Genomic DNA, 25,368 nt, shown 5'->3' with positions numbered 1-25,368 from the left:
TTTTTTTTTCGATAATCGGTTCTATATTGAAATGAGTTCAGAATAATCAGAACACTCATTTTTTCCAAGCTATTGTGGGATGTAGAATACACCTCACGCGCCAACTGAAGAGTTTAAAAGAATAAACCACAGATATCGGAGAGTATGCCTGAAATATCTGCCTCGGAATACACTGATAGCGAATCGCGGGATTAGTCAGTCGAACTGGCAGCTAATCGCTAATTGTGGGAAATAATACGGTTCCGCGGTCTCCGAACTCTAATCCCGACATTCCCGACCACAATTACTCCCGAGGAAACAATGCGACACAGCACAGCGTAAGTCCCTCGTCCCGCAGTCGAGCCGTGATCGCGCGACGCGCCCGAGTACGTAAACAAGGTCGCGCGTCGTAACAACACAACAAACGGCTCGCGGCACGAACGACGAGTCCCCCAAAAAACGTTACAAAATGTTATTCCGTCGCGCCGAATATTTCGTCTCTCACATTTCCCATTTCCGATTTCGATGAGCGAATGCTTGTCGTGCATCAGATCTAGATCCTCGTTACGTAATTAAGGATACAATTGGACGCACGGTTCTGCAATGCGGAACCAACTCCAAAACCTTGCTTTTCCGCTAAAGCAAATTTCATTAAGTTCGAAACATTAGAAATACACGTCTGCACCAACATTAGTTGCTTTCCATTTACATCAAAACTCAGATAATTCTCACTTGTGACGTCATAACTCAGTTAAATGCACGTTCTTTTTGCATGCTAACAAGTGAGATTCAACTGAGTTTTTATCCACAATCGAGACCATATATGTGCTTTAATGAATCTAATAAACTCACATTAAAAGTGAGCTATGAGCCTGTATTATTATGCGATAGCTGTGTCACTAAAATAAGCAAGTAAATACAAAATGACACATCTTACCTGAGTATAAAATACTCACATAACTGAGTGACTCAGATCACTTGAGTGTAAATGGAAAGCAATTATTATCTCAAATATATATAATGACCGAACTATAAATCCTCCTAAAATACAATTTCATGTGTGTTACATGTGTTACATGCGTTTTTAGAAAATCTGTCCTGTTCATGATCACTTTGCAATACAGAATTCAAAATTACGAAAATAATGCTTGGTTCTTTATTACATAACTGCATCCAATTTACTTCATCTCAACAGGAGGGAAGAAAAAAGATATACATATGTGCAAAATAATATATATATATATTTTTTTTAATTACCGCCTTCCCAAATTTTTTAGATGAAGAGAAAAGCCAGCTATTTTAATAAATGAAGAAAATGAGGCACCATTTTCTTCGCGATTTGATTTTTAATTTTCTTTACTAATTAAAATCGCAATTTTTAATATTCTTACTAAGTATTGTAGAATAATATAAATTTAATCTAAAATATTGTATGGCGCGTGTATCTTATTTGTCGGTAATTTCAAAAAAGCCGGTTTACGTACAGATAAAAAGTTAACAGATAAGCAGCGAACTTACCTTTTTTCGAGGTGTATCTCTCTCTTTGTTTCTTTCCCGTTTCTTGTTAATTCCTGTTCCTAAATAAGTTTCTTAAGTAAAAAAAAAAATATTTTCGTCGTACACTTGTCTTTTAGAACTTCGAATAGGATTATAATTTTCCAACGTGGAAAACGAAAGGATTATTTTATTTAAAAAAAAAAAAGAATATAATATTTCGAAAGATATTGAAAATCAGAGATAAAAATATATTGAAAGCTCATTTACTGATCGCAGCAACTTTTTTATAACATTGCATATAAACCCGAAAAACTAATATCAGTCCTATACAGGAATATAATTATCCTTTCATGCAAATCAAAGATCCGGTAAATTTGATAATCCGTCATTTATTGATGCACCTACGCTACTAGCTGCACAGCGTGGGTCGACGGCTTTTGGTGTTTATGCGTCTATCGCGACGTATTGTCCCTGGAGGAACGCTGTATCATCATCACCGGGAAAGGGTTGAAGGGAGTTTATTACTTTACGAGACTCTGACACGAGCGCACGTGTACTTACGCTATGCACAATGCGCCCGTGCATAGCTCGTACGTCGCGCTCCGAGGAGCTTGTCGCAACAATGTTGGAATTAACGGGACAGGTGCAGAGCTTTCTCCTCCGTTTTTTTTTTTCCTTAAATAAAAATATAATGAATTTTATTGTGAATGTATTTAAGTTATCTTACATTTTTCTTAAGCTCGACAGCTCGATGATATTTACAATGCTTTCTTAATCAGCTATATATTACAAATAAATATCTCTGTGTTCCACGCATACCACGATCTCCCCCCCCCCCCGATTAAACGGGGAAGCTACACGACTTTCGGAAAATCTATAAAAAAAAAAGAAAAACGTATTCTCTTTCACGGAAAATTCACCGTTTGTTTTAACATTGCGCCGTTAAAAGCGCGGAATTCTCTAGGAAATGATAAATTACAAATGATGTCGACATCGAGTACGCATTATACACACATATATGGGTAAGGCTATCGATAAACGTGCTCCCTGTTGAAGGGAATTTAATTTCTAGATTATTAATCTGCATTATATTCCGAATGGCACGGCGCGCAGGATAATAGAGAAATATCGATAATTGCGTGAATGGGACACATTTGATTAAATGCCGTGACTTTCTCATATGGATTTTATAACTCATAAACCAAACAATTGGTTACAATTAATTAATTTACGACATGGACAATAATGTAACAAACATGCCATAAAAGTTTTCAGTTAATCGAATTATCTTCTCGTTACAAAAAATGAATTTTTCTTTGGTAAAAACTAAAACCTACTAAGAGCGCTACATTTCGCCAGCCGGTTCGGTGATTTTTGAAATGTTTGAAACATTTGAAAGAGCATAAACCTCCCCTCAAAGTATTTCTAACATTGTATAGACAAATAAACTTTATTTCAATAAAATTTATCTAAACGCCATAATGCAACATGCAAATTCAATGACGGCGTGATACCTCAGTGACGAAAATCGACTCGACGTGAAAATATGGCCACACATACTTTCTCACACCGGCACTCTCACAGTCATTCTTTCCATCTACTTAATAATTAAGACACGACAATGCAAGTGCTAATACTATCATTTGTGCAGCGAGTACAATCGCGATCGTGCGCGTGTGTCCTTATTAGGTAACACGTACAACACTACATCAGATCTCAGAAAAATATAGACCCATCCGTATCCGGTTCTAGCTAGGATTTCGCGTGACATTTGTACAAACCGGTCGTGCCTCGAGCAAAACGTGCCAAATGCACCGCAAATGGCCCACAACACGTGGCCTCACAAACACACCTCGAGTTCTATATTTGTTTCATTTGTATGAACAGCATCTCGCAAATATTTACGCGCACGAGTATCATTTACGGATATTAAACGAAGATTTTTATCGATGGACGATTCTTTCTGCTATCTCCGGTCGTCTAATTATCTCTCGGTTATTTTCAATTGCGCAAAATTCCCCCGTGATTCTCTATGCATTCTGATGAGAAAGAATTTTAAAACTTTTTTAAAAGCCACATTATGACGACGGAATTAAAAAGTACTCTTCAAACTTTCGGATCTCGCTCATTTCGCAAATATTGAAAGTACGTGGCCTCTGACATATAGCGCGGCAGTGCTCGTATAATCCGTGGAGGGAAAATTAGTTTGACATACCTAGCTTCGAAGCTTCGTTACGGCTCGCTGTATATTCCGAGGGCGAGTTACAGTTACACCGATCCTCTCTCGAAAACTTTCCATTTCGGATGAGTCGTGATAACGTGTCAATTTCGATGTCTTTTTAACTTTCAGCAAAGGGACACGTGCTTGTCGAAAAGACGCGGCAATCGCATTTTCTAACGAAACACGCTCGCTACTCTCGCGCGCGCGCGCGTGAAGGAACGCACCGCCGCTGTTCTCTGATCGAGCAGAAATTCTCTACTCTACGAAGACATTGCTCGCCGAGCTTCCTTCTTTCTATCGCGAATCGGTAGATCGCGATTATTCGGTGAAATTGATTTCAGGGCGACGATAGTTCGTTCGTTCGTTCCGCACGAGCGCCCTTTTTCAAAATCGAGGCGAAAACGTGCCGGGAAGACGCGTTTGCCTTCCTCCCTCTCGCTATAAATGTCTTACCTTTGTCGTCTTTTTCGCCGACTTCATTTAAACGCCACGTATTCCCGAAGATCAGATCCTACTTCGCGTACTCGCCAGAACAGCATACGCGCGCGGCCATTCCAAAGGACAGCCTGCGAAGGATCTCTCGCCGGTTAATAAGGAGTATTTTTATTTCATTCTTATCTCGCAACAAAACCGCACAAAAATCGAATCAGTCTTGCGTAGCGGTATCGATACGGACTAGCGGATCGCATTGAACGATCGATTGAAAGGATTCTCCGGTATATCGCGTCAGCTTTATCGTTTGATTCGCGATATCTCCGTGACGTGTGTGGAAGAGAGTCGTCCTGGAAATCCCCTTCTGCGATCCCGCTTCTTCTTCCTTCCGCTTTTTCATAACATATTTCTCAAGTATCCTCCTTTCCTCCATCGCCCCCCTCCCCCCTTAGTTCTTAATACCAATCTCTCGTTGTTGCTTGCTTCCGTAATCGTGATTATTGCGATCTCTCGCATCATCTTGCAAATGAAAAATATATTCTTTTCGGAAAAAGAAACGCTGCTTCTCCTCCCCTGTGTCTCTCTCTCTTTTTTCTCCCTCTCGATATCCTCTTTTGCCTCGACGCTCTCCTTTCTTCTCCTTTGATCGCTTCGGCCTCTTCTTCAGCCTTTCTCCGAGAACTCTTCGAAAATAAGGAATATATTCTCTCTGAAGCAAAGCACGATAAAAGCCCAATGGGCTGCCTCCTGTTCTCCGTGTTCTAGGAGTGCCCTCCTCCTCATCTCTCCGTTCTTCTTCCTCCGATTCCTTTTCTCTGTATATCCCTCCCTCTCTCGTTTCCCCGTTCTCTATCTTTCGAAGATAAAAAATAATCTTGACTGACAACGAGACCAATTACGTAAAGTACCTCATAAGGAGAATAAGCGTCATTGGCATAATGGCAGAGAGATTTAGCGTTGAAGTACCGCTGAACACGTTACATTCGGTGTTACAGTGCGCCTGTAACAAACAAGACAAACGATTCGCCCTTCTTTTAATTTGCTCGGTTTATCGACCTTATTACATGCTAATATGATTATTTACTAAGATGGTCATTCGCTAAGTTCGCTTTTGTTTTATTCAGCTCCATATTTTATTTCCGAAATTATATTAGAAATGATATAAATATTAGGTATTCATCAAACAATTAAATTTTTTTTATTTTTTTTAATAAGCTGAATTAAATACGATAATAATGTCAATAGAAACTAACAAAGAAAAATATATATGTAAAACTTATTAAATCAAATCATTAACATTACGATAATAAGATTCAATATATGTGTATTTATTAAATAATATGAGGAAATAACTCGCTTCTTTCAAATATCAAAAATTAACAAATTGAAATATATAATAACTTATCTTAAAATTTTATTCCAGAAAAAGAAATAAGTTTCAAATTCGTTAAAAATTATAAAAATCGATTCCACATTTGTCAAATATGGTCAAAGTAAATGATCAAACAATCAAAATGTTTTCGAACACGCCGGTGGTTGCGACAGCAATTAAAATCAATTATAAACGAAGCAATAATTCGAGTCTTCAACATGCATACTTTCGATGCCAATGAAACATGAGGTCAAATGAAATACACTCACGCTTATCAGCGAGTTTGACATTCTGTCGAGAAAGTCCTTCGTGAATCGCGCTGTATCATCGCCACACTGACGGCGCACCGTATGATGAGAGCATTCCAAGTACTCCTGGAAGGCGCTGCACAAACAATATCACAGACCTCTGTTCAAAGTCCCTCTTCAAAACGCCCAAATGAAATGAAATGAGTTTTATTGTTGTAAAACACTGGGCAAACGCAACAGATCCAAATTACAATTGGAGAACAACCGCGCGGAAATCAATAACGTTACAATTCATAAAATTTTTCAAGGTGCATCACTTTTCCGTTGTCTCTTTCTAAAATATTATTTTAAAAAACTATTCGTAACTTCACACAGAATAAATCTCCATTTAATTTTTCACGATTTCGCCCCTCTTTTTTGTAGAATAACATTTTCCCCCTTCACAGGAGAGCGCGCCCGCGGTGGTTTAATTGGATCACCGCGGAGAAACAAGATGACGCGAGGAATGTGTTTTTGCGGACCTGTTATCCAGTTTCGGGTCAGCATCATACTACTTACGTCCCCCCCTTTCGCGAGGGATGCGCAAGTTCAAAAGCTGCAGTAGACCGTGGTAGAGATACGCTAATGACATTACACCCCTGTGTGTCTGTACAGGCATCAGCGTGAAACTTCCGACCTAAAGGACTGATTACACTCTTTTTGCGCGAACTCCTTTGAGCAACGCCCTTCGTTATTAATGCAGTTGTTTCGCCGGCGAGCTCTTAAGTGTTAAATTATCGTAGTCGAGGGATTTTACGTCTTTGCGAAACGCCGAAATTTCGAGTATTGCTTAAACCTATTTGTCCGTGTTTCGTACTTTGCTTTCGCTCTCTAACGGTCTCCTTCATGTCATAATCTTAATTCGATTTTTCCTCAGATTTAACATCGACCTCGGGAAAAAGGCTGATCAATACCCGCGAGGTAGATGCACTCGAAACAGGAGGATGCGACGCATTGAGAATTTAATGTTATACTTGATGATTCCTTATGTTTTATTTTAACTCAATTTTCGTTAAATAAAAAATTATGTTATAAAATCCAGCAATTTTTAATAGAACATGATTCAATCTACGATTTAATACAATTACCATAAATAAATTATATAGCGAAATATTTTATTATCTAGTAATTTTTTTTATAAGTTATACGCAAAGTATGTTTATCCGTTGGATTTGTAAAAAAAAAAACAAATGTTATGCTGCTCCATTTTATTCTCACACACGGAAAAGTTAATAAGGCGTATTCAGATAAAACAGTCGAGGGTCTACATTTTGAAAAGTGGCTAGGTCAAATTGACTCGCGCTTTGAGTTCCAAGTTTACCTCCGCGTTGCCAAACTAACAAACTTTGTCGGATAAGCAAATGGACCATGAGTTGCATCCTATTTGCAAAGATGTAGAAATTTCGGTCAAGTATATATAAAGTAGATTTGATACGATATGAATTTTACAACACAGCACTAATCATTCTATCTGCAATATAATAAAATCAGTTGTCCCGAGGAAAAGTGATGCCATCGTATCTATAATATTTTTTCGCTCGTCTCAATGATTTCCGGATTATATAATTGAAATTAATAGTAAATATCACGACGACTATTTTTATTCTACACTGAGAAAAAAACGTTCCTTTTATTAGTTTTCCTTTTTATTAGTATATTTTTTCTGGATTTTAGTTTAAATATTAGTTTGCATACAACTGTGACTCCATTTATTAAAATAAAGAAAATTTTCCTCTTTATTAGTGTATTTTTTCTCAGTGAAAAAGGAAAATTTTCTTCATTTTAGTAAATGGAGTCATAGTTGTGTGCAAACTAATATTTACTAAAATCTAGAACATTTTTTTCTCAGTGTACATTTATTTAAATGAATCATTTATACGTATATGCATATCTTAAGGAAACTTTTCTTCGACTTACCAGCAAAGGGACTTGATGTCTTGCTGTCCCATTGAGCGGTTGGCCATTAGCGATTGAGTCTTCTGATACGATTTGTAACACAACTCGTATTCGGCTCTGGATTTTTGCATGCACGGCGCGTGCTTCAAGAATTCTGCGAACAGAAAATTGCATTCCTGTTATTGGACAATTGCATATTCGTAGGAACATAGGTATCGGATAATGAAATTTCGAGGTCGATCAAGCAGACTTGACAAGCCTGCGGAAATATGTAATTTAATATTAGTATATTAGTAAAAACAAAGAATGTACATATATATGTATTAATTCTCTGGAACATAGTCATTTCAATTTGTACGACGATATATAATAATTAATAAACTAGATAATTAAATTATTTTGCAGATAAAAATTGAAATTGATTAAGACTTAACTGGCTCTCCTCTCTCATTCTCGATTCTATTCCTAGAAAAACAACTCAAGCTATTTACGAGCGCAGCCTATAATTACAAAGAGTGTATACATGTATCATTGATTGACGCACTAGTCACGCGTCGTGTTTTGAGATCATAGTTTTGAATATGAAGGCCGCTTTCCCGGCTCTTGTTTACGATATAGGCGAGCCGTACATTACGCGACTTGTACACAGCATGAGGAATCGATATTACTCTCCTTGTGAACGATTCATTATGTTACAGTGCCTCTCTCCAAAGGAGGAGAGTACATTATGAAGAGTCATGCCGGCTCGATCGACCCACGGACAATCTACGCGATATTCCCGTAATCTCGAGAGTGCCGGATGCATTATTGAGTCTAGTGCTATCTCCGACTGGAGACCGACAGTTTGGAATTGCATTGATGCCTGCTGCTTGCCCAATTGGCAAACGGACTACTCTGGCTTTGTCGACTGGCGCGGATGACTTTGCACGTCATTATTTCTCTCTTCGAGAGCGAGATCTATACAGATTTACGGAGGATGGAATATTTTCAAGCTTTGTCCTCGAAACAATCAAATTGTAAAATAAATACCTTTAATAAAACTTTTGAGATGTAACGAGTGTCTCTGCTTATCGATGCCTCAACTTTATCTTTAATTTCATATTCGTCCTTTTTCCATTTTAGCTTCACACACACAAAATGCTATATTCTATTTTAAATGCATAAAAAACACGCTTAACTAAAGAAACAGATTCCTATTTTCTATAATCTCTTATCCATACAATCGCGCAAATCAATTTCGTAATATTGCAAATAATTTCTCTCTCTTATATATACGTATATTCTCAACTGACAATTATTATTGTATATTGAAGACGCACATATCTAATCGGTTCGATGATTTAGGCAAGAGCACTTACCGTCCTGGTACGGGCCGTCTTGGCAAAGCTCCATGATAGCCATGTTGGTACCGGTGTAGAGAGAGTTGAAGTGCTCCCGCTGCTTCTCCTGCATGCAATGAATCGTATACCTTTTGATGCATTTCATACCTGCCTCGAGATCTCTGTAACAAAAACAAGAAATCACTCGTTATTTAAGCATTCGAAATTGATGAAAAAAAAATGGAAATTTATCAATGTATAAATAGAATCTATAATATATTGTAGGTAGAATCGCGAATACCCCAAAGATATGCATAATCGCAAAAAATTAATGTCACTATTAAACTGAGAAGAATAACTCATTAAACTACCTTAACGAAATGTTTGTCATCCGATAAATAATTGCAGAAAAAGCGGCTATATTTTAACCAAGAAGCCAAAGAAATTAATCATCTTGTATTATTTATAAATTTCGACGATTACCATTTATAAATTTTGTTAATTTAAAGATTAATCAAGAACATGCTTAGTCAACTTCGAAAATGTATTAAGATTATATTTTATTTATTATAGTTTTTACAAAAGATAGGATAATATATTAATTATATCAGCTTTTCGGTTTTTAAAATTTGTTTATGATATATTTACTTCCTTATCGGACAAAATAATAATCGATAAAGATATTTAAGAGCACAGTTACTGTTACTCTTTTACCTTTGACTAACATGCAAAATGTTCTAATTTTAAACCTCTTTTCAAACCACTTCCGGGTTGAACGATGTATACCGTCTTCCTCAATTGAATTAAATGATACGAGTTTCAAAGACAATACGATCCTCTCTCAAGAATCAATGGAACAAGCGAGAAATAGAACTCGAACTCGTGTCTCAAGACAAAGCCTCTTCAATTGAATCACGATTATTAATATGATGTCACGAATATGAAATTGACTTTCAAGATCCATTCTATTGAATCGTATCATTTCTCAAGAAGTTTCCAACTGAATTGCTCAGCACGAACGCGACTATAAATACGAACCAATATCATACATCTTGGATATGAAGCCGCATTGAAACATTGAGAGCAGATCGATATTTGCGTAACGTGTTAGAAATTTTCCGACTGTTTCGACATATAGCGGGTAACTAATAGAGGCATATATGCATGCATGATGTGCGTTCTTCATCTTATCTAAAACTGATTTGCACACTTTGTGTAAAGTGCGATTTGTATCAATCGCGTCAAAGAACAAACATAAAAATATCATAGTGCGATATTGCGCAACATCGTCTTGATAGCGCATTGCAATTTTGATAGTGCCATAGCTTTCATTACACGGAAAAAGATTTACTACTATATAGGTATAATTAACATTTTTTGCCGCAAAAGTTATAATTTAGCAATAGTAGCAAACTCTTTTTGCAATTATTACAGATACTAAGTAGCAAAAGATTCAGCAAAACTTTTTGCTATTGCGACAAAAGGTTTTGCCATTATTGCAAAATTAATAGCTCTTGCTGCAAAAAAATGTTAGTTATCCCATATTTAACGAATAGATTTGCTATAATAGCAAATACTTTTTTCCCCATGCGTGTATACGACTGGCGGAAGAAGCGCGCGTGTGCACGGTGCGGAGCATCGTGATTAATAATTTGTCAATCGGCTACGACCTGTCGGGGCGCGCGCACGGGGTGCATACACGGAAACTGGGCCTGAATGAAATTTAAAGTTCCATGAAATAAGCCGAATTTGCCTCTCGGGTCGGCGCGCTATCGTCGGCACGACTAAATTGCAACCGTAATAAGATTCTTCGTCGAATACTAGGACTGGAAATATCGCGCGAAATATCCGGCAGCTTGCATGCAATCATCCACTCAATTACATACGTACCGCGCCGAGGGCTCGACGGCGCGGAGAGAGATTCCGAGCGATCGAGCATCGCCGCTGTGATAAGCCGGAGCAGAGACCCCTCCGATACGATCGCGAATTCGGACGGATATAATAGACTAAGGCCGAACGAACGTCGGATATTATTCTCGGATCGATTTCCAATTTTGCAAGAGATCGATGAATCGTCCCCCTCGGTATGCCTATAAAGTTTACCCCGATCGACTTTTTAACGATGAGCTACGTCGCGATGATTAATATTTCGTATACCTGAAGCCGGAATCAATTAGTAGGAAGCAGAAATTTTAATACGTGTTATTGCGATAAATATTAGGGCCTATTTAGACAAACTTGCATAGCGCATAAACATAAGCATAAGAAAATTGATTGGTCCATATACGTGTGCATAAGGAAAAAGACCAATCCATTTCTTTATGCACATGCTTATGCATTTATGCAAGTTTGTCTGGATTGACCTTCACCACATGCCTCAATGATCGAATTGGTACGACACCTTATGACACGGAATGAGAGAGGTTCCAGGTTCGAACTCTGGCTGAGGTAATATTTTTCGCAATAAATTAAATTATTTAAATAGGATGCTTATATACATATATAAGCATCAAAATTACATCAATTTAGAAGGACCTAAACCCATGATCGAACCATCTTGACGATTAATTTGACCAAAACCATCGTCGTATTGTCATGACGATGACAGTCAGTAGAGTCGATTAAAAAGTCTTTAGGTAGAAAATTTTAATGTAACAAAAATGAGAAAAATTTCGAAATCGTCAAATGCGGTAAACATTACTTTATTATATCTCCTTATCCTTTTTCCCCGACGTCACAATTAGCGCGATTAAGCTCCGCGACGTTCCGGCACGTTCTTAAAATTGATACGAAGTGCGACGAGAGAGAAAAACGACTGGGCATTTTTCTCGTGGCGAAAAATTTCTTCGTGGCGCGAGAAGAAAGTGGTATATAGGAGGTAAAAGCGTGGAGGAAGACCGTCACGAAATTCTCCACGAAACGGAACGTCAGCGTAACCCGCGCCGACGTCTTCTCCTCATGGAACATGTAAAGACGGCGAATAACAACGGACGTTTTCCGCTTAAAGAGATCGCCCGTGCATGCGCCCGTACGGGCGTAGACTGGCGTAGACTGGCGTAGAGAGAAGAAAACTAGAAAACTCACGGGCATAGTTTGTCGATATCCTCCTTTTTCGTGACGAAACTCAGGTCGCTGTTGCTGATTCTCTCGAGGGGCCTAGCGCACCTCGCCAGCTCGTCGTGTCCGCACTCTTCACCTCGGCAGCTAGCGAGCACTGAAACAGAAACGCGATAATCGGGTTAGCTAACAACAGAGAGGAAGAAAGAGAGAGAAAGAGAGAGGGAGGGAGAGAGAGAGAGGAACGTGGTCGATTCGCGAAGCATAAGAGGCAACAGGGACCCGATACATCGGCCCCATCGATAACAACGTTATTAGTAAGGGAATCGCAAAGAGCAGCGCTGTTTCTCGAATTCGATTAAGCGCGCGACGAGCACGCGGAATCGATGTTGCCGTTGCGGTGTGATTGCAGCGGAAATATCAAACAAGTTTAATTGACGTGGAAACAATGCAGATTGCACCTAGAACTTCATACTCGAACGGATCCCCAATATTCTCTCATTCCGATGGAATTGTCGTATCGCGAGATATCGTACGCGTCTGTCCAGCGAGAGACGTTGTTCTTAAAGTTCCGTTACATCACGTTGAAAAGTAATCCCATTACTCTGTTACTTGTTTGATGAATCTTTACGAAGAATTAAAATCTCAATGAAACAACAAATTTCACTTCGACTGGATTTAAAAAAAAATATTATGTCACATTAAAAAATGATCCCATTACTCTGTTATTTGATGAACCTTTACATAGGAATTAAAGTCTCAATAAAACAACTTTCGCTTCGATTTGATTAAAAAAAGAAAAAATAGGAAAGATGTCAGAGAGAAATATTGCATATTTTCTCAAGGCTTAATTCGTTCAAGGCTTAATTCGTTAAACCACATATTTCCATATTTTTCAACCGCGCGTTTATTTGGATCTCTATGCGCCTGTCTTCTTTATCCTTTACCTGTCTATCATCTGTTATAATGATTCCGAGCCAGCTTGCTAAAATCCTTTGTGTCTAAATTTTGAAAATAAAATTACGGCGGTGGCGGTGGCGGTGGCGGTGGCGGCGGTGGCAGCGGTGGCTGCGGGCATATATAAGACGCGCTCGCGTTGCTCGCGTGTGAGTATATCGGTGGTCACACGCGAATTCGGGATGCGGGATAAAAAACACAGGAAATGCATTCGCCGTCCGGGCTAATGATGACGAATGGCGCGCGATATTATCACGGCGTCATGTGATGCCGTTGGCGAAAAACCATTCGTTCATATTAGGAAGTTGATTTGGATTTAATGGGGGAGCATCGTTTGCCAGTTTAGCCGCGCTTTCGTCGTGCTTTTCATTCCAACTTTTGGGAATTCATTACCAATTACGCCGTATGCACAGTTAGCAAATGTTATATATACATATATACGTACATTTACTCGGTGCCTAAGGAAACCTTGCTTTAATCCTGATATAAAAGATAGTTTTGCAAATTTAAGATTAATTACAAACCAAAATTTCGAGAAGAGCTATAGCGTCACAACTTTTCAACGACCAACATTGAATATCATACAATTAGTAATAAATCTCGAATGAAAATACGAAAAAAAAGGTTGGTGACTCCCTGACTCGATACAAGGGAATGACACTTTCGTTCTTTTAATGGCACTCTAATGTTATATCTCGAAAATTATCGGTGTCTCGAAATTTTAATTGAGAGAAGGTCGACTCTAAATTGATCAAAGAATCCGTCATTAAATTAAAGTCGGAGGATGCCGGGACATTCTGTACAAACACTCCGGGAGCAGGGTAAAGGAACATCGTATCCGCGCTTTTAAAGGGGGGGGATGCGAATCTCGGGACATTCTCCGCGAAATTATTAAGTACTTTCAAGAGAGCTTTACACTTCCCTCGTAATAAACAAGCTATTGTAAGGGAAGGGTAAAGTGGGAACCGGGTCAAGATCGACTTTTCTCTCGATACCAAACGAACTTATAACTTCCGCTCGAAACCGATTACCTGGAAGTGCCACTTCCTGGGTAATAAAAGAGAACTGGCAGTAGGACCGCTCTGCTCTTCGTCTCTCTATGTAACACCTGCAACTTTTCTTCCCCTTTTCTCTCTGCCACCTCCTATCCTATGTTTGGTCTAATACAAAGTTTTCTGTATACGCGTGATGGCGGTTGCTAATGGAAAGTAACGTTACATCTCGCCGTCACGATGAAAAAGCAAAATAAATGGGTGTTATATTTAAAACCCGATGGAAATGTTCAAGCTTCCGCTTTGTCGATATGTCTTGCAAATTATTCGAAATGTCAAAATGTTTTATGCAAGAGATCTCATTTAATTTAAGACGTCGACGTCAGCGAGGTAAAATAGAAAGCGGATATCGACGTAATATCAGAAAATGAGGATGCGCGAATTAGCAATTTAGACTAACTTTTTGTATAAAAAGAATCATGTGAGACTTGTGAGCAACTTTTACATAGTTCAGTAGTACTTATTTTCGGACTACTGAATCGTCGCTTTTATCAATGATCGCTTTCAATATATCTCAAAATGGATTACTCGCTCACGTAATACAGATATTGAATGATCTTTGCAATCTATACATCGCATTTGTAAACACGGCATACATTCAGATAAACATTGCAAATTAATGTTTGTAGTTGCTGCTGATGCTACATCGTTACCAAGACATGAGATTGCTAAAACATACGACGATAAATATGATCCCCCCCCGTACTATTTGAAGAGAAGAATCGCATATTCCTTTATGTAAATTTAACAAGGTAAAGTCTCGAGAAAACAGAATATCGTCGGAAAATTGACTCGATTAAAAAATTTATTCGTTAAATTCGGTGAGCAATCCTGCTGAGTTAGGATATGTGAAGTATAATACTACAACGTTAAATCGGGATGCTCGTAAAATATTTGCGCGATATAAACAACAAATAAATATATAAATCTTCAACTGGGACGAATTGTCCCGTTAGACTTCGAGGGATTGAAGGAAACCTCGCGTGTTTCTTTCAATTCCTTCGAGTCTAAGGGGACAATCCGTCCCAGCTGAAGATTTATATATTTATTTATTGTTTCGCGTACTACAAGTTTCTTTACCGAGTAAACTCTTGCCGTACGGGGAAGCTGCGTTTCTCTGGGACAAAGCGCGAATCCTACGGGAGGGAAAGAGGGCACGGAATGCATCGCGCCCTCAACAGCCGTGTACGTGTATATGTTATTACGCATCGATTTGACGACGCGTGCGACAAACTACGCGACTAAATCCCTCGTGCGGCGCCCCCGACGACCGACGTTATTAGATTTAATTACAAACTATTGAAATTATTGGAGAGCTCGTCGCGGACCGACTACCGCGGTAACGACCGAACGATTCGGCGAGCCACCCGCGAAACTGGCCGCGGCCCACCCTATATAGCGGCGCAATTGTTTTGTAAACCGAATGCAACAATGGGACGACGGGCGTCGTCTGGCCGCGATCTGTCCTCCGATGATTAAACAAATAGCTCCGTTCCAACGCGATTTGTCCGTTTCGAACGATTTATGTAGTCGTCGATTGGAATGACACAACGATATGTCTTCTTGAAATATCTCTCGATATACTCGTAATATAATCGTAATTTTCTCCAGAGATACATACGAGATTATAAATCATTATTTAAAGACATAATTTTTTAACTAAATGATAATAAAATATTATTACTTACTTGAAAAAAATGGGCTACAATAATTGCAGTAAATCAATAATTATCGTAATTTTATTAATATTTGCCTTAGTCACGGATAAGTGAATAAAAATATAAATATCCTTTTCCGAGATGGTCATCCCTCTATACATCGTAACCCATTTTCCTATCCCCGATCGCATTTCGTTCTCTAGCGCTTCTACTTGCTTTCACCTCTCTCGGCTAAGATATCACTCGTGAGAAGAATACCGGCTTACGACGGTACAGTACAGAGTTCCGTGTGTAATTCTATTCTGGTACCAGTGATTCTCCGGGACGTGTCTCCGGGATGAGTCGATTTATTATTCAGAATTATTATCGAATCGCGACAATTACAATTTTAATCGCGTCTAATAACGGCTTCGATTAGTAATCGACTCATGTTCCACGGGTAATTGCGATCGTAATTAATTCGGTAATTAACATTTTTAACACATTCTCCGCAACTATGCACTCCTCTTTAATTCGATTTCTGTCGCGTAATTAGTCGCACGGAAGTCGTTACGATATTATCGCGAGTCCTGTTACCGTTTTACGTTGCGCACAGCAGACGTTTCGGAAACTCGCGATCTCGTATAGTCTCCAATTTAATTTCAAGTACTTAGCAAACAACAGATTTTACGCCAAGAGTTCTATTGTAGAGGAGAGAGAACATCGCATATTTATGAATTTATAACTTTATATTCTTTTCAGTCTATTGTTCGTTCTTTTTTCTCGCAAACGATACAGCCAGAAATTTGTCCGTGTCGATTGGAAAATCGATCCGTCGGACGTTTTAGCCAATGAGCGAGCGGTCAATGCGCGTATGCGACGTGCTGGCGGCTCATCTTTAATGCCCGCACGCAGGCACACACGCATGCACGCAGCTGCAGCAGGAAGAGGTTGGTTAGGGCTCGTATTTATAACGAGGCGAGATGGGACCATCGTACGATGCCGGCACAACCAATCGCGAGCCAACCCGTAGGTTGGCCTTGCCGCCACGACTGCTAAACGCGCGTGCGAATATAACGCGTGTGCCGTTCGCTTGCTCACGCGTCATGCACGCGAGTGTCACAGATCGACATGACCGGACGACACGCGCTCAAGCTCGTACGAAGTGTTTTATCTATGCGTTTCCCTAAAAAAAAATTCTATTTCTAATCAAACTATAAAAAACTGCTCGTTTCGGCACTTCCGAACGAAATCAATTTCCATTTTGAGATCTTTCGCTTTAAAGAGAAAGAAGAAAAATGTGATAACTCTTAAAAAGATTACCCGTAAAAATTCTCATAATCTTCCGTAAAAATTCATTTTTAATCCCTTAAAGCAGAAACTTTTGTCTTAACAAAATCTTTCTCAAGTACAGTATTCGTGTAATTATCGACTCAGCCTTTTTCTTGAAAGTATAGAAGAAAAATTAGCTACTGCGTTAATTGTGATTCAGACTGTCTATATATACCGAGAATATATTTGCATAGAGATTTGCAAAAACGCGAAACCGATGGCACCATTGGCCTGTTAGTAAGTCACGCCACTGCAAGATTAAACAAAGATCACGGCGCCGTGTACCTTCTTCTAGACATTGATAAGATGTTACGTCACAATGCCGGTATTGATCAATAACCATTATCACTTCTTCATCTTCTACTACCAAGATACGCAATCTCATCTTTTATACATCACACTTCCTATCCACGTCATCAATCGAAAGCGATGACCAGTGGCTACAAATCTTTTTGTTTACAAACACACTATCTACAAATTAATTCCATTTGCGGTTATAAATGAAATCATAATCGTGCATCTTTATCTACGCGTCTTCGAGTTGCCCACTCCGCATCTCCTAATTCCGACAGAACTAAAGCGCGGACTGCTCCAGAATTCTAACGACAATGGGAAACTACCCAGCATGTATCGGTTACAAGTAGCCGTGGTCCATTGTCCATAACCATGGCGGTGGGCAAGGCAGCAAATGCCATTGTGTCCGTCGTTTCGCGAGAACGATCGCCATGGGATATGAAATTTCGGAATGATTGACGTTAAGAATAAGCGAGATCGCGCGGGGCGTATTAGGTTAATGAATCTCTCTGGGTTATCCGGCAGAGTGCAGACGACGGGAGAAACAGACTAAACGACGAGACGATGATAAGGACGATGATAAGAAAGTCGCGCGCGGATTTTTCCGCGACCTTCTCGGCCCGGGGAGACAAGCCGAGGGGGGAATGGTCGCAAAAATTGTTGAATAATTGACCGTCAGTTCATTTACGTCAATGCGAAAAGCATTATCCTATCTACGGTAAGTGTTACGCGCATATAATTACGCGAAAACTACGCCTGTTCCGGCTTTACTGTCTGCTCTTTTTCCGCGCTCGCGCTCCGCGACGACGACGGCATGGGTGGGCACAAATGGATGGGACAGATGACGATGACGATGACCCTGCACGATAGCTCTTTTTTCGCGTGCTATCCTCGTCGCGTGACTGACCTATACGAGCGGAATGGTCGCCCGACATAATGAACAACTCGCAATAAGCTGATTGTGCATAAAAATAGTTTCGTTTTTAATCTGACGCGTAGGAAATATGACACAACGTTATTTCAGTTAAAGGCCTTTCGTGCATACGACGGCAAACATTATCTTCGGAATATTAATACAAATTCAATATATTTCTCTTCGCGTTGCGTTTAATTGACTAATAAAATAATCTCAGATAACTATTATGTCTCTATAGTGTCGCACGTGGATAATACTTTCGATCGTATATTCCCCGAGTCGTGATTAATGGGTCAAAAATACCCGGAGGATGATACCACGCGTTAAGGATTATAGTACGATAACACGGATCCTGGTTCATATTATGTGGCGTCTGCGAGCCGTGTTAATCTAATCGGGACGTTATATTAAGCCGTTGCGGGATAGTCGCTCGTTTATTTCAACATTAAATGTCCGAGATAAAAATAGAAAATTGCTCCGGCAATGCAATAACGCCTAGTACTCTCTCTCTCTCTTTATGTTAAACATCCTGAAATCCTGCCACATATCGCGGCTGGCAAGTGATTGGCTTCAACGTTAATTCCTATTAGTCGGGGAGAATCTTCTTTTTTGGAGAGAAAATCCACGGAAAGCACGGCGAATCGTTAATCCATTGATAAATTGAAACTGTCGCTGCAACTTACCTGCCTTTTAATCGGAATTACAGGCGGTTCACAAGCGTTTAGCGACCGTTTAGCGTCGCGTTTAAATAACGCCAAGTTGACTCGTCTTTACAGCTTAAGTTGATTAACGCTTATTAGCGACACGTTGTAGTTTGCATCATCGAATATTTTTTTACGCTAATCGATACATTTCTTTCTGCACGACACTTCGCGACGCCGCTTTTACGAGACGTCGCGTCGTCTGTATGTGTTCGAACGTATTTGCCACAAATATCGATACCGGTTTGAACACTCGCGAAAATTCTTGCGGTAACGAATTCGAGGTAAACACCGATACTTTTGAACAAGCTACGCTACTTGATTTCCTTGATAATGTCAAGCCCGTCTCGCACGATCTATAATTTACGATACGATACGTCGTGAATAGAAAAATTGTAGGTTTAAAGTTGTATTTATAGAATCGTTTGCGTGTGTGTATATATAGAAACATACGTGCCGAGAATGTATTACGATACACGAGTAATAGAAAATAATAGAAACCGAAAGATTAACGCGATCAAGTCTAACCGAACGGCTCGCAATTTCCAGCCAGACTTGGAGCGGAGAATAATATTTCCATTTAGCGAAAAAATGGAGTTATCTATTACAATAATATATCCGCATCCTTGGAGCATCCACCGCGTACAACTCGTTATTTCATCTCGGTTTTATTTTCCCATAAATGAAAGATGAATCTCGCGAGAGAGGAAATGGGTAGCTGTTTGTTTTACGTGCACTGCCTTCTGGCACTCTCTCCGCATTTAATATGACATTGGTACGCATGAACGGCAAGATTTTCGCTAACTTTAATTAATTTGCCTCGCCGTACACGTTTATTACATCGGTCTCCATTCCTTTTCATTCTTTTCGTGCGTTATATAGCTCCGTTTATCGCTGTTTATTATGCCAACGTCACTTCGCGCATTGTGTATCATACATCATACATATTTCGAATAAATAGCAGCAACGTAGAGAGAAAATAACAACCCGCTGTTACTACATACTCCACGCAAGAAGGAGACGAGTACGAGGATGCGGAAAAGACGCGGGGCGCAAAATGAAGCGGCATTAATGCAGTCTCGAAGAATCTGCCGAAAATAATCAGCGGTGCTAGACACGCGATCAAAGTCAGTCACATGACTCGCGCGGAGAAGCAGATGCGACGCTGCTCTTCTTTCTACATATCTCTCTCTCCATCTTCCTCTTCCTCTCCGTCACGCAACAAGTCCTCATTCTCGCGCCCGTAGTTACGTGAAACAACCTAAACTCTGTGGAATGCGTCGTGCGTGAGCGCGCGTCCGCGCGCGAGCGAGCAAACCGGCTGTTCTGCCTCCGTCTCTTCCTCGTATCTGTCGCGCGCGTCTCCCGTCCATTTCTACCAATGTAGATTAACTTTAAATCTCTGTTCAACTTACTCATTACCTTTTTCAAAATCTTAAAACTAAAAAAATATGAAAAATTAATTAAACCGAGATTAAAGTTAATCCGCATTGGTGGAAATGGACATCCGACATCCGACGATTTTCTCCGCTCTCTATATCTCTTTCTTTCTCTCTCGCGCGATCCCCGGCGGTCACTCCCGTCAAGGAAAAACGTCTCGGTTGGCCCGAGCCGAGGATGCTTTTCGCGTATGGCGCGACCATGGCGTGACGCGATGACGCCGCGTCGAGATCGGTGTGTGAGTCGGTAAAGGTGAGGCGAGACTCACGCCCATCCGCTCGGCCAATCACCGGTCGCTACGTCATCTCGTACGATGTAACGGAGCGAGTCACCCACGTGGTTGTCGAGCGCCGCCGCGCCGTAGCTATTTCGGTAGCGGAGAGAGACCGTCCTGTCGCGAAAGGACTGATCTGTAGAGAACCGTTCTCGCGACAACTTTCGACTTTATCGCCGCGTTATTTCATCATTAGTCATCATCTGGTCCGATTATGTGGACCAAATGTGGAAAAAAACTGAAGGACGCTCGCGTTGTCAGCGAAAGTCTTCGATTATAATTCTGAAAACCTTAGAGATAAAGAATCGTATCTCTCTCCAGTTTCTGTCAAAATTGGAGTTAATACCTTTTCCAATATACCAGAAGTTTAAATTATTATATGGTGATAAGGGTCTTATGTCCATTATTACTAATTCCTGAGATACAATGTTTAGATAAAGTCGTATTGCAACGTTTCATAGAAATAATAAACTTTAAATCCTGTTTTCTCTTCTACAATAACGGAGATACGAAACAGAATTACTTGCGATTAAACGAAATAATCGATACAGACGCGAGACGGAATTAAACATAGATCTAACAAAGTTTGATAAACAAGTCAATTATCTAAGCTCGCATATATGGGTGCGTTAGCGCGAGCGGCGCGACTCGAGCGCGATGATGTAATCCAATGTTACATCGTTCAAGGAATCCGTCTGAGAATTTATTCAGAAAAAAACGCCACACGTCACGCGTGGCGACGTCACATGTTATAACGGCGTTATGAATCGAAATGACCTGCCTGCGATCCAGATCATCAATGGAGTGATTAGTGTTTACAAATCTATGCGTAATTCGCAACGCGAGTAGTCAACAGGAAGCGGACTACTTGCGGATCAATTTGTTTACTCGCTTTCTGCGATGCACGCGCGCGAGATGCACATACAAAACGAATATATACCCTGAATGAAATAATTCAAGGCCGGCGCGTCTCGTAATCGGTCTCTTCTCTAAAACGTCGTAAACACAATTTGCAGAAATTCTCGTTGCGAGACTACGCGCTCCTCGTATATGTTAAAGCTCGTCTGGCCTCTGGGAGCGACTTTAAATTCGGGTCCTCCGGTGTAGTTTCAGATGTGCGCGCTTCGACACTTTGAATGTGCCCCCACCCCGCCCTCAGGCACGTGTCGGCCGTTTATTTCAAAGATGCCAGCTTCTTAATCAATAAAGTAAATCTGAATCTCGTAGCCCCGCGCACTGCTCTACTCCTCTATTTTAATATCTGTCAGGTTCCGGCACGTGTCGAACGAAAATTAAATCTCGCTCAAACGATACGTACATTTTAAACTCAAATTGTCTTTCATTTGGAAACTGAAAATTTCAAGTGATTTTTATAACATGCGTTATATATATATATACGTACGTTTTTTCTCGTCGTTAAAAAACATCCGCAAGGAATGCGGGAAAAATTTAATACTTTTTGGTTCTAATTAATATTTCGTCAGAGCTTTGAGATCAACTCGACAAAAAACCATTTCATCGCGATTCTTTTCAATCGCTAAATTTTAGTTCGCGCACAGTGACGCCGGATGGATTAACGTACGGTTAGCAAAAATCTATTCGCGTACGCTACGCAAAATAAACAACTCGGGCGAGCGAAATACGGTACAGAAATTGGTGCGCTAATTGTCGAAAAGCTTCCTTTGGTCCCCAAAACCGGATATCCAGCCCCTTCGATAATCTCGGAACATCGCGTCGCTGCGCGCCGCGCCGAAAGATATAAGGTGGGAAGAGGAAACGCGCCGGAACTTGGGTCTGCGACCTAATTAGATAAAACTTGGTCGATACTTTGAGAATTTTTGCTCGCACGCTAGTATCAATCTTCGCTCTAATTATTCTAATTAAACGCCCCGATTTCACAGCGGAGAGGAGGGGGAGGGGGGAAAGGGCCAATTACCACGGCAATTCGCACGGTGCCTCAGACGAGCCCGAATCGAGCGAGCCCTAGCGAAACATTTTCCATCGCGGGAAATTTTCCCGCCTTTTTACGATCGCCGTCGCGTCGACCGTTAACTTTATAAAGGTAGTTTAACCGATCGTTTGTCCCTCGCTCCGGAACTAGAAGGGGAGTCGCGAACTAAGGTAAAGTTAATTTCCGCGCGAGATTAATTTCAAGTATAATTTGCAGCCTCGTTAAAAATATCTTTCGAAAGTTCGATCGGGTTATCGGAGAGATGATCGAGTCCGGCGATAATTTCGCACGAAATTATTCGCTACGTCGTGACACACCCCCGAATTATCGACTTCTAATTTCGCCGTGACACTTGGCACCGCGCGACGACTGTTTACGCGCAATCGACGTTCACTGACGTCAACTCGAGTTGAGACGTCGTGGAAACGCCCGCGCGATATTTGGCGTCTCTCCTATCTCTATAGCGTTCTCATCTCGCGCGCTTCAACGTTCTTATCCTAAATCCAGATAACGCAATGTCCAAAATTAAGACACGAGACGTCTTAATATCCCAAATCGAGACATAAGACGTCTTAAGTCCCGTCTGGATGAATTTTCAGTGACGTCGCCGGGACGTGTCGACAAGGTCCGCGCGCGCGCGCGTCCTGCTTTAATCTAGTACGCCGTCGATCCTCCTCCACCGTTATGCACTTGGAGCGCCGTCCTTGACCTACGTTTCTAAAGAGGCGACGGGTTGTCGCGTGCGGCACTTATTACACGTTCGTCCCGAAAGCGACGAGAGAGCCAAGTTCGGAAAAGCGATATAACGCCCCCGGACTTCCGTCTTTCGTCCGGATGTCGACTGTGCAACGTGAGAATTTCGTCGGACGCGGAATTGAAGACCGGACGTGTTTAGGCGTCGAACGAGCGCGAGCGAGCGTTCGCACGCGGTGCCATATTTTCGTGAGAAATGCGAGCTACGTGAAATTGGACGTCGCGATGGTCATCGTGTCGCGCGCATTTTTTTTTTGTTTCCTTCGCGAATCAATTTTCAAGTTTGATGACTTTGCAATCAACGCGCGACAACCACGCGCGGCTCCAATTGTTTTTGCGGAGATGTAGGTCATCCCCCATCCCTTAAACGTCATCCCTCATTCCACGTCACTTTCACGCGTGTCGGGACGTGAAGCGCGCGTTTCCTCTTGCATATTACAGCGGCGAGGCACGTGGATTCACGTCAGGAAAGATCCGGATCGGATAGAGAAACGCGAGACGATCGGAAGAGACGAGATAAGTAAAGAGAACGCGGAGTGATATCTCAATCAAATCGATCTCCGTCGACTTCAACGTATGTCAAGAAGTGAACTTGGTTTACTAAAAGTAACGTAACTCACTCGTACTTTCCACGCAACCACGTACTACTTAATCTTATCTACTAATTCATTATTCCATATATTTTGTCTATTAATTTCTTCCTAATTCTATAAATCAATCTTTGACAAACTCCCGATCCTCACGTGCAGTGTGTCTAATGGTACTTTGTCAACGCGGAGTAATCTCGAAAACTCCCACTAGAAGATCTCGAAACGAGGATCGAGAAGCATCACGTGAAAGGGAATGGAACGCGCAATATTTCGATACGAGCGATCTGGAATTGTACGATTCGGTCCGCTCTCTGTCAATCTACTCCAATTAAAAGCTCCTCGAGGACCGTGGATCAGCTCGACTTAATTGCACTTTCTGCAATCGTGGCAGGGGAGACGGAGTGGATGGCGAGATCAAAGAAAATAAATGCGCGAAGCGGGGGGCTCCGTTGACGTTGTAACGTAATAGAAGCGAAAACGCCGGTCGCCGGTCGTCGCGCGCGAGCAGAGGCCGGGAACGGGGCGAGGGGGCGGGTGAGGGCAGGGAGGCTGTGCGAGGCGGCTGGAATGATGAATACTCACGGGAATACAAGGCGGTCATGAACAGCGCGAGCCAGGACAGCTGATTCTCCATAAGTGTTTTCATGTTACGGGCCGCTCACGTTGTCGAATCTCGCTGCGTGCCGCGCGCCGTACGGCGAGAAGTTGGTCGCCGAACGATGAGAGATGAAGGTCCGTCCTTCGGCGAACTTCAGTCGAGAAACACGCGCGCGTACGGGATAGCGCGCGAGCGAAAAATGGTAGATGGAAAGTAACTGATCGCGAGTAGAGCAGAGCGTAGCAGAGTAGAGCAGAGGCAATATGCAGTGCCGTGTGCGTGCAATGTACGTATGCGCGCGCGCGCGCGTCTGCGACTCTCGGTGCTCTTTTAGTTTTGCTCTCTCGGCTCTCTTTCACCCGCGATCCGCGTGCCTCTCGACATGCGTATCACGCGACCGATCGTGCACCACTGAACGGACTGAACTCACGGCAGCGACGGAGAGACGGCACGGCAGGCAGGCGGCCCGCGCGACGCGGCGGCGGAGAGAACGCGCGCCGAGTTTCGAAGGCGCCAGCGCGCATGCGTGGATCGCTCACGCCACCGATCCCGCGAATCCGTCCGCCATCCCTCTCACTCCTCCGCCCGCGCCCTCCTTCTCGCTCGCGCGGCCTTCTCGCCCGTCTATCCTTCCCTCTCGCTCTCTCGCGCGCGCGGATCTCGCCACCTCGCCACTCGCCTGACTCGCCACTCTTACGATCGGCCGACGCGTCTTCTCGCGTCATCGTCATGCACCTCCGTCGCGTCCGTTGGCGCCGACGTCGTTACGACGCTCGTTCAACTGGCGTGAGATTTTATTAATCGAACTCTTTA

At 41.6% G+C, this 25,368-nt stretch overlaps 1 protein-coding gene across 1 annotated transcript; it reads right to left on the bottom strand.

Moving 5' to 3' along the window:
- Positions 1–2,157: 2,157 nt before the first annotated feature.
- Positions 2,158–24,998, bottom strand: LOC112463891. Its single transcript, XM_025030568.1, has 6 exons — positions 24,540–24,998; positions 12,088–12,217; positions 9,043–9,185; positions 7,706–7,838; positions 5,771–5,885; positions 2,158–5,129 (listed from the first exon to the last, which is right to left on the bottom strand). Exons 1-6 carry the CDS (start codon positions 24,601–24,603, stop codon positions 5,025–5,027), a joined length of 690 nt encoding a protein of 229 aa, XP_024886336.1. The 5' UTR covers positions 24,604–24,998; the 3' UTR covers positions 2,158–5,024.
- Between the last annotated feature and the right edge of the window lie 370 nt (positions 24,999–25,368).

The sequence above is a fragment of the Temnothorax curvispinosus genome, unplaced genomic scaffold (assembly GCF_003070985.1).
Source record: "Temnothorax curvispinosus isolate PA1 unplaced genomic scaffold, ASM307098v1 QBEX01013732.1, whole genome shotgun sequence".
Lineage (NCBI taxonomy): Eukaryota > Metazoa > Arthropoda > Insecta > Hymenoptera > Formicidae > Temnothorax > Temnothorax curvispinosus.
The sequence above is the reverse complement of the archived record's forward strand: the minus strand, read 5'-3'. Positions and strand labels throughout refer to the sequence as shown.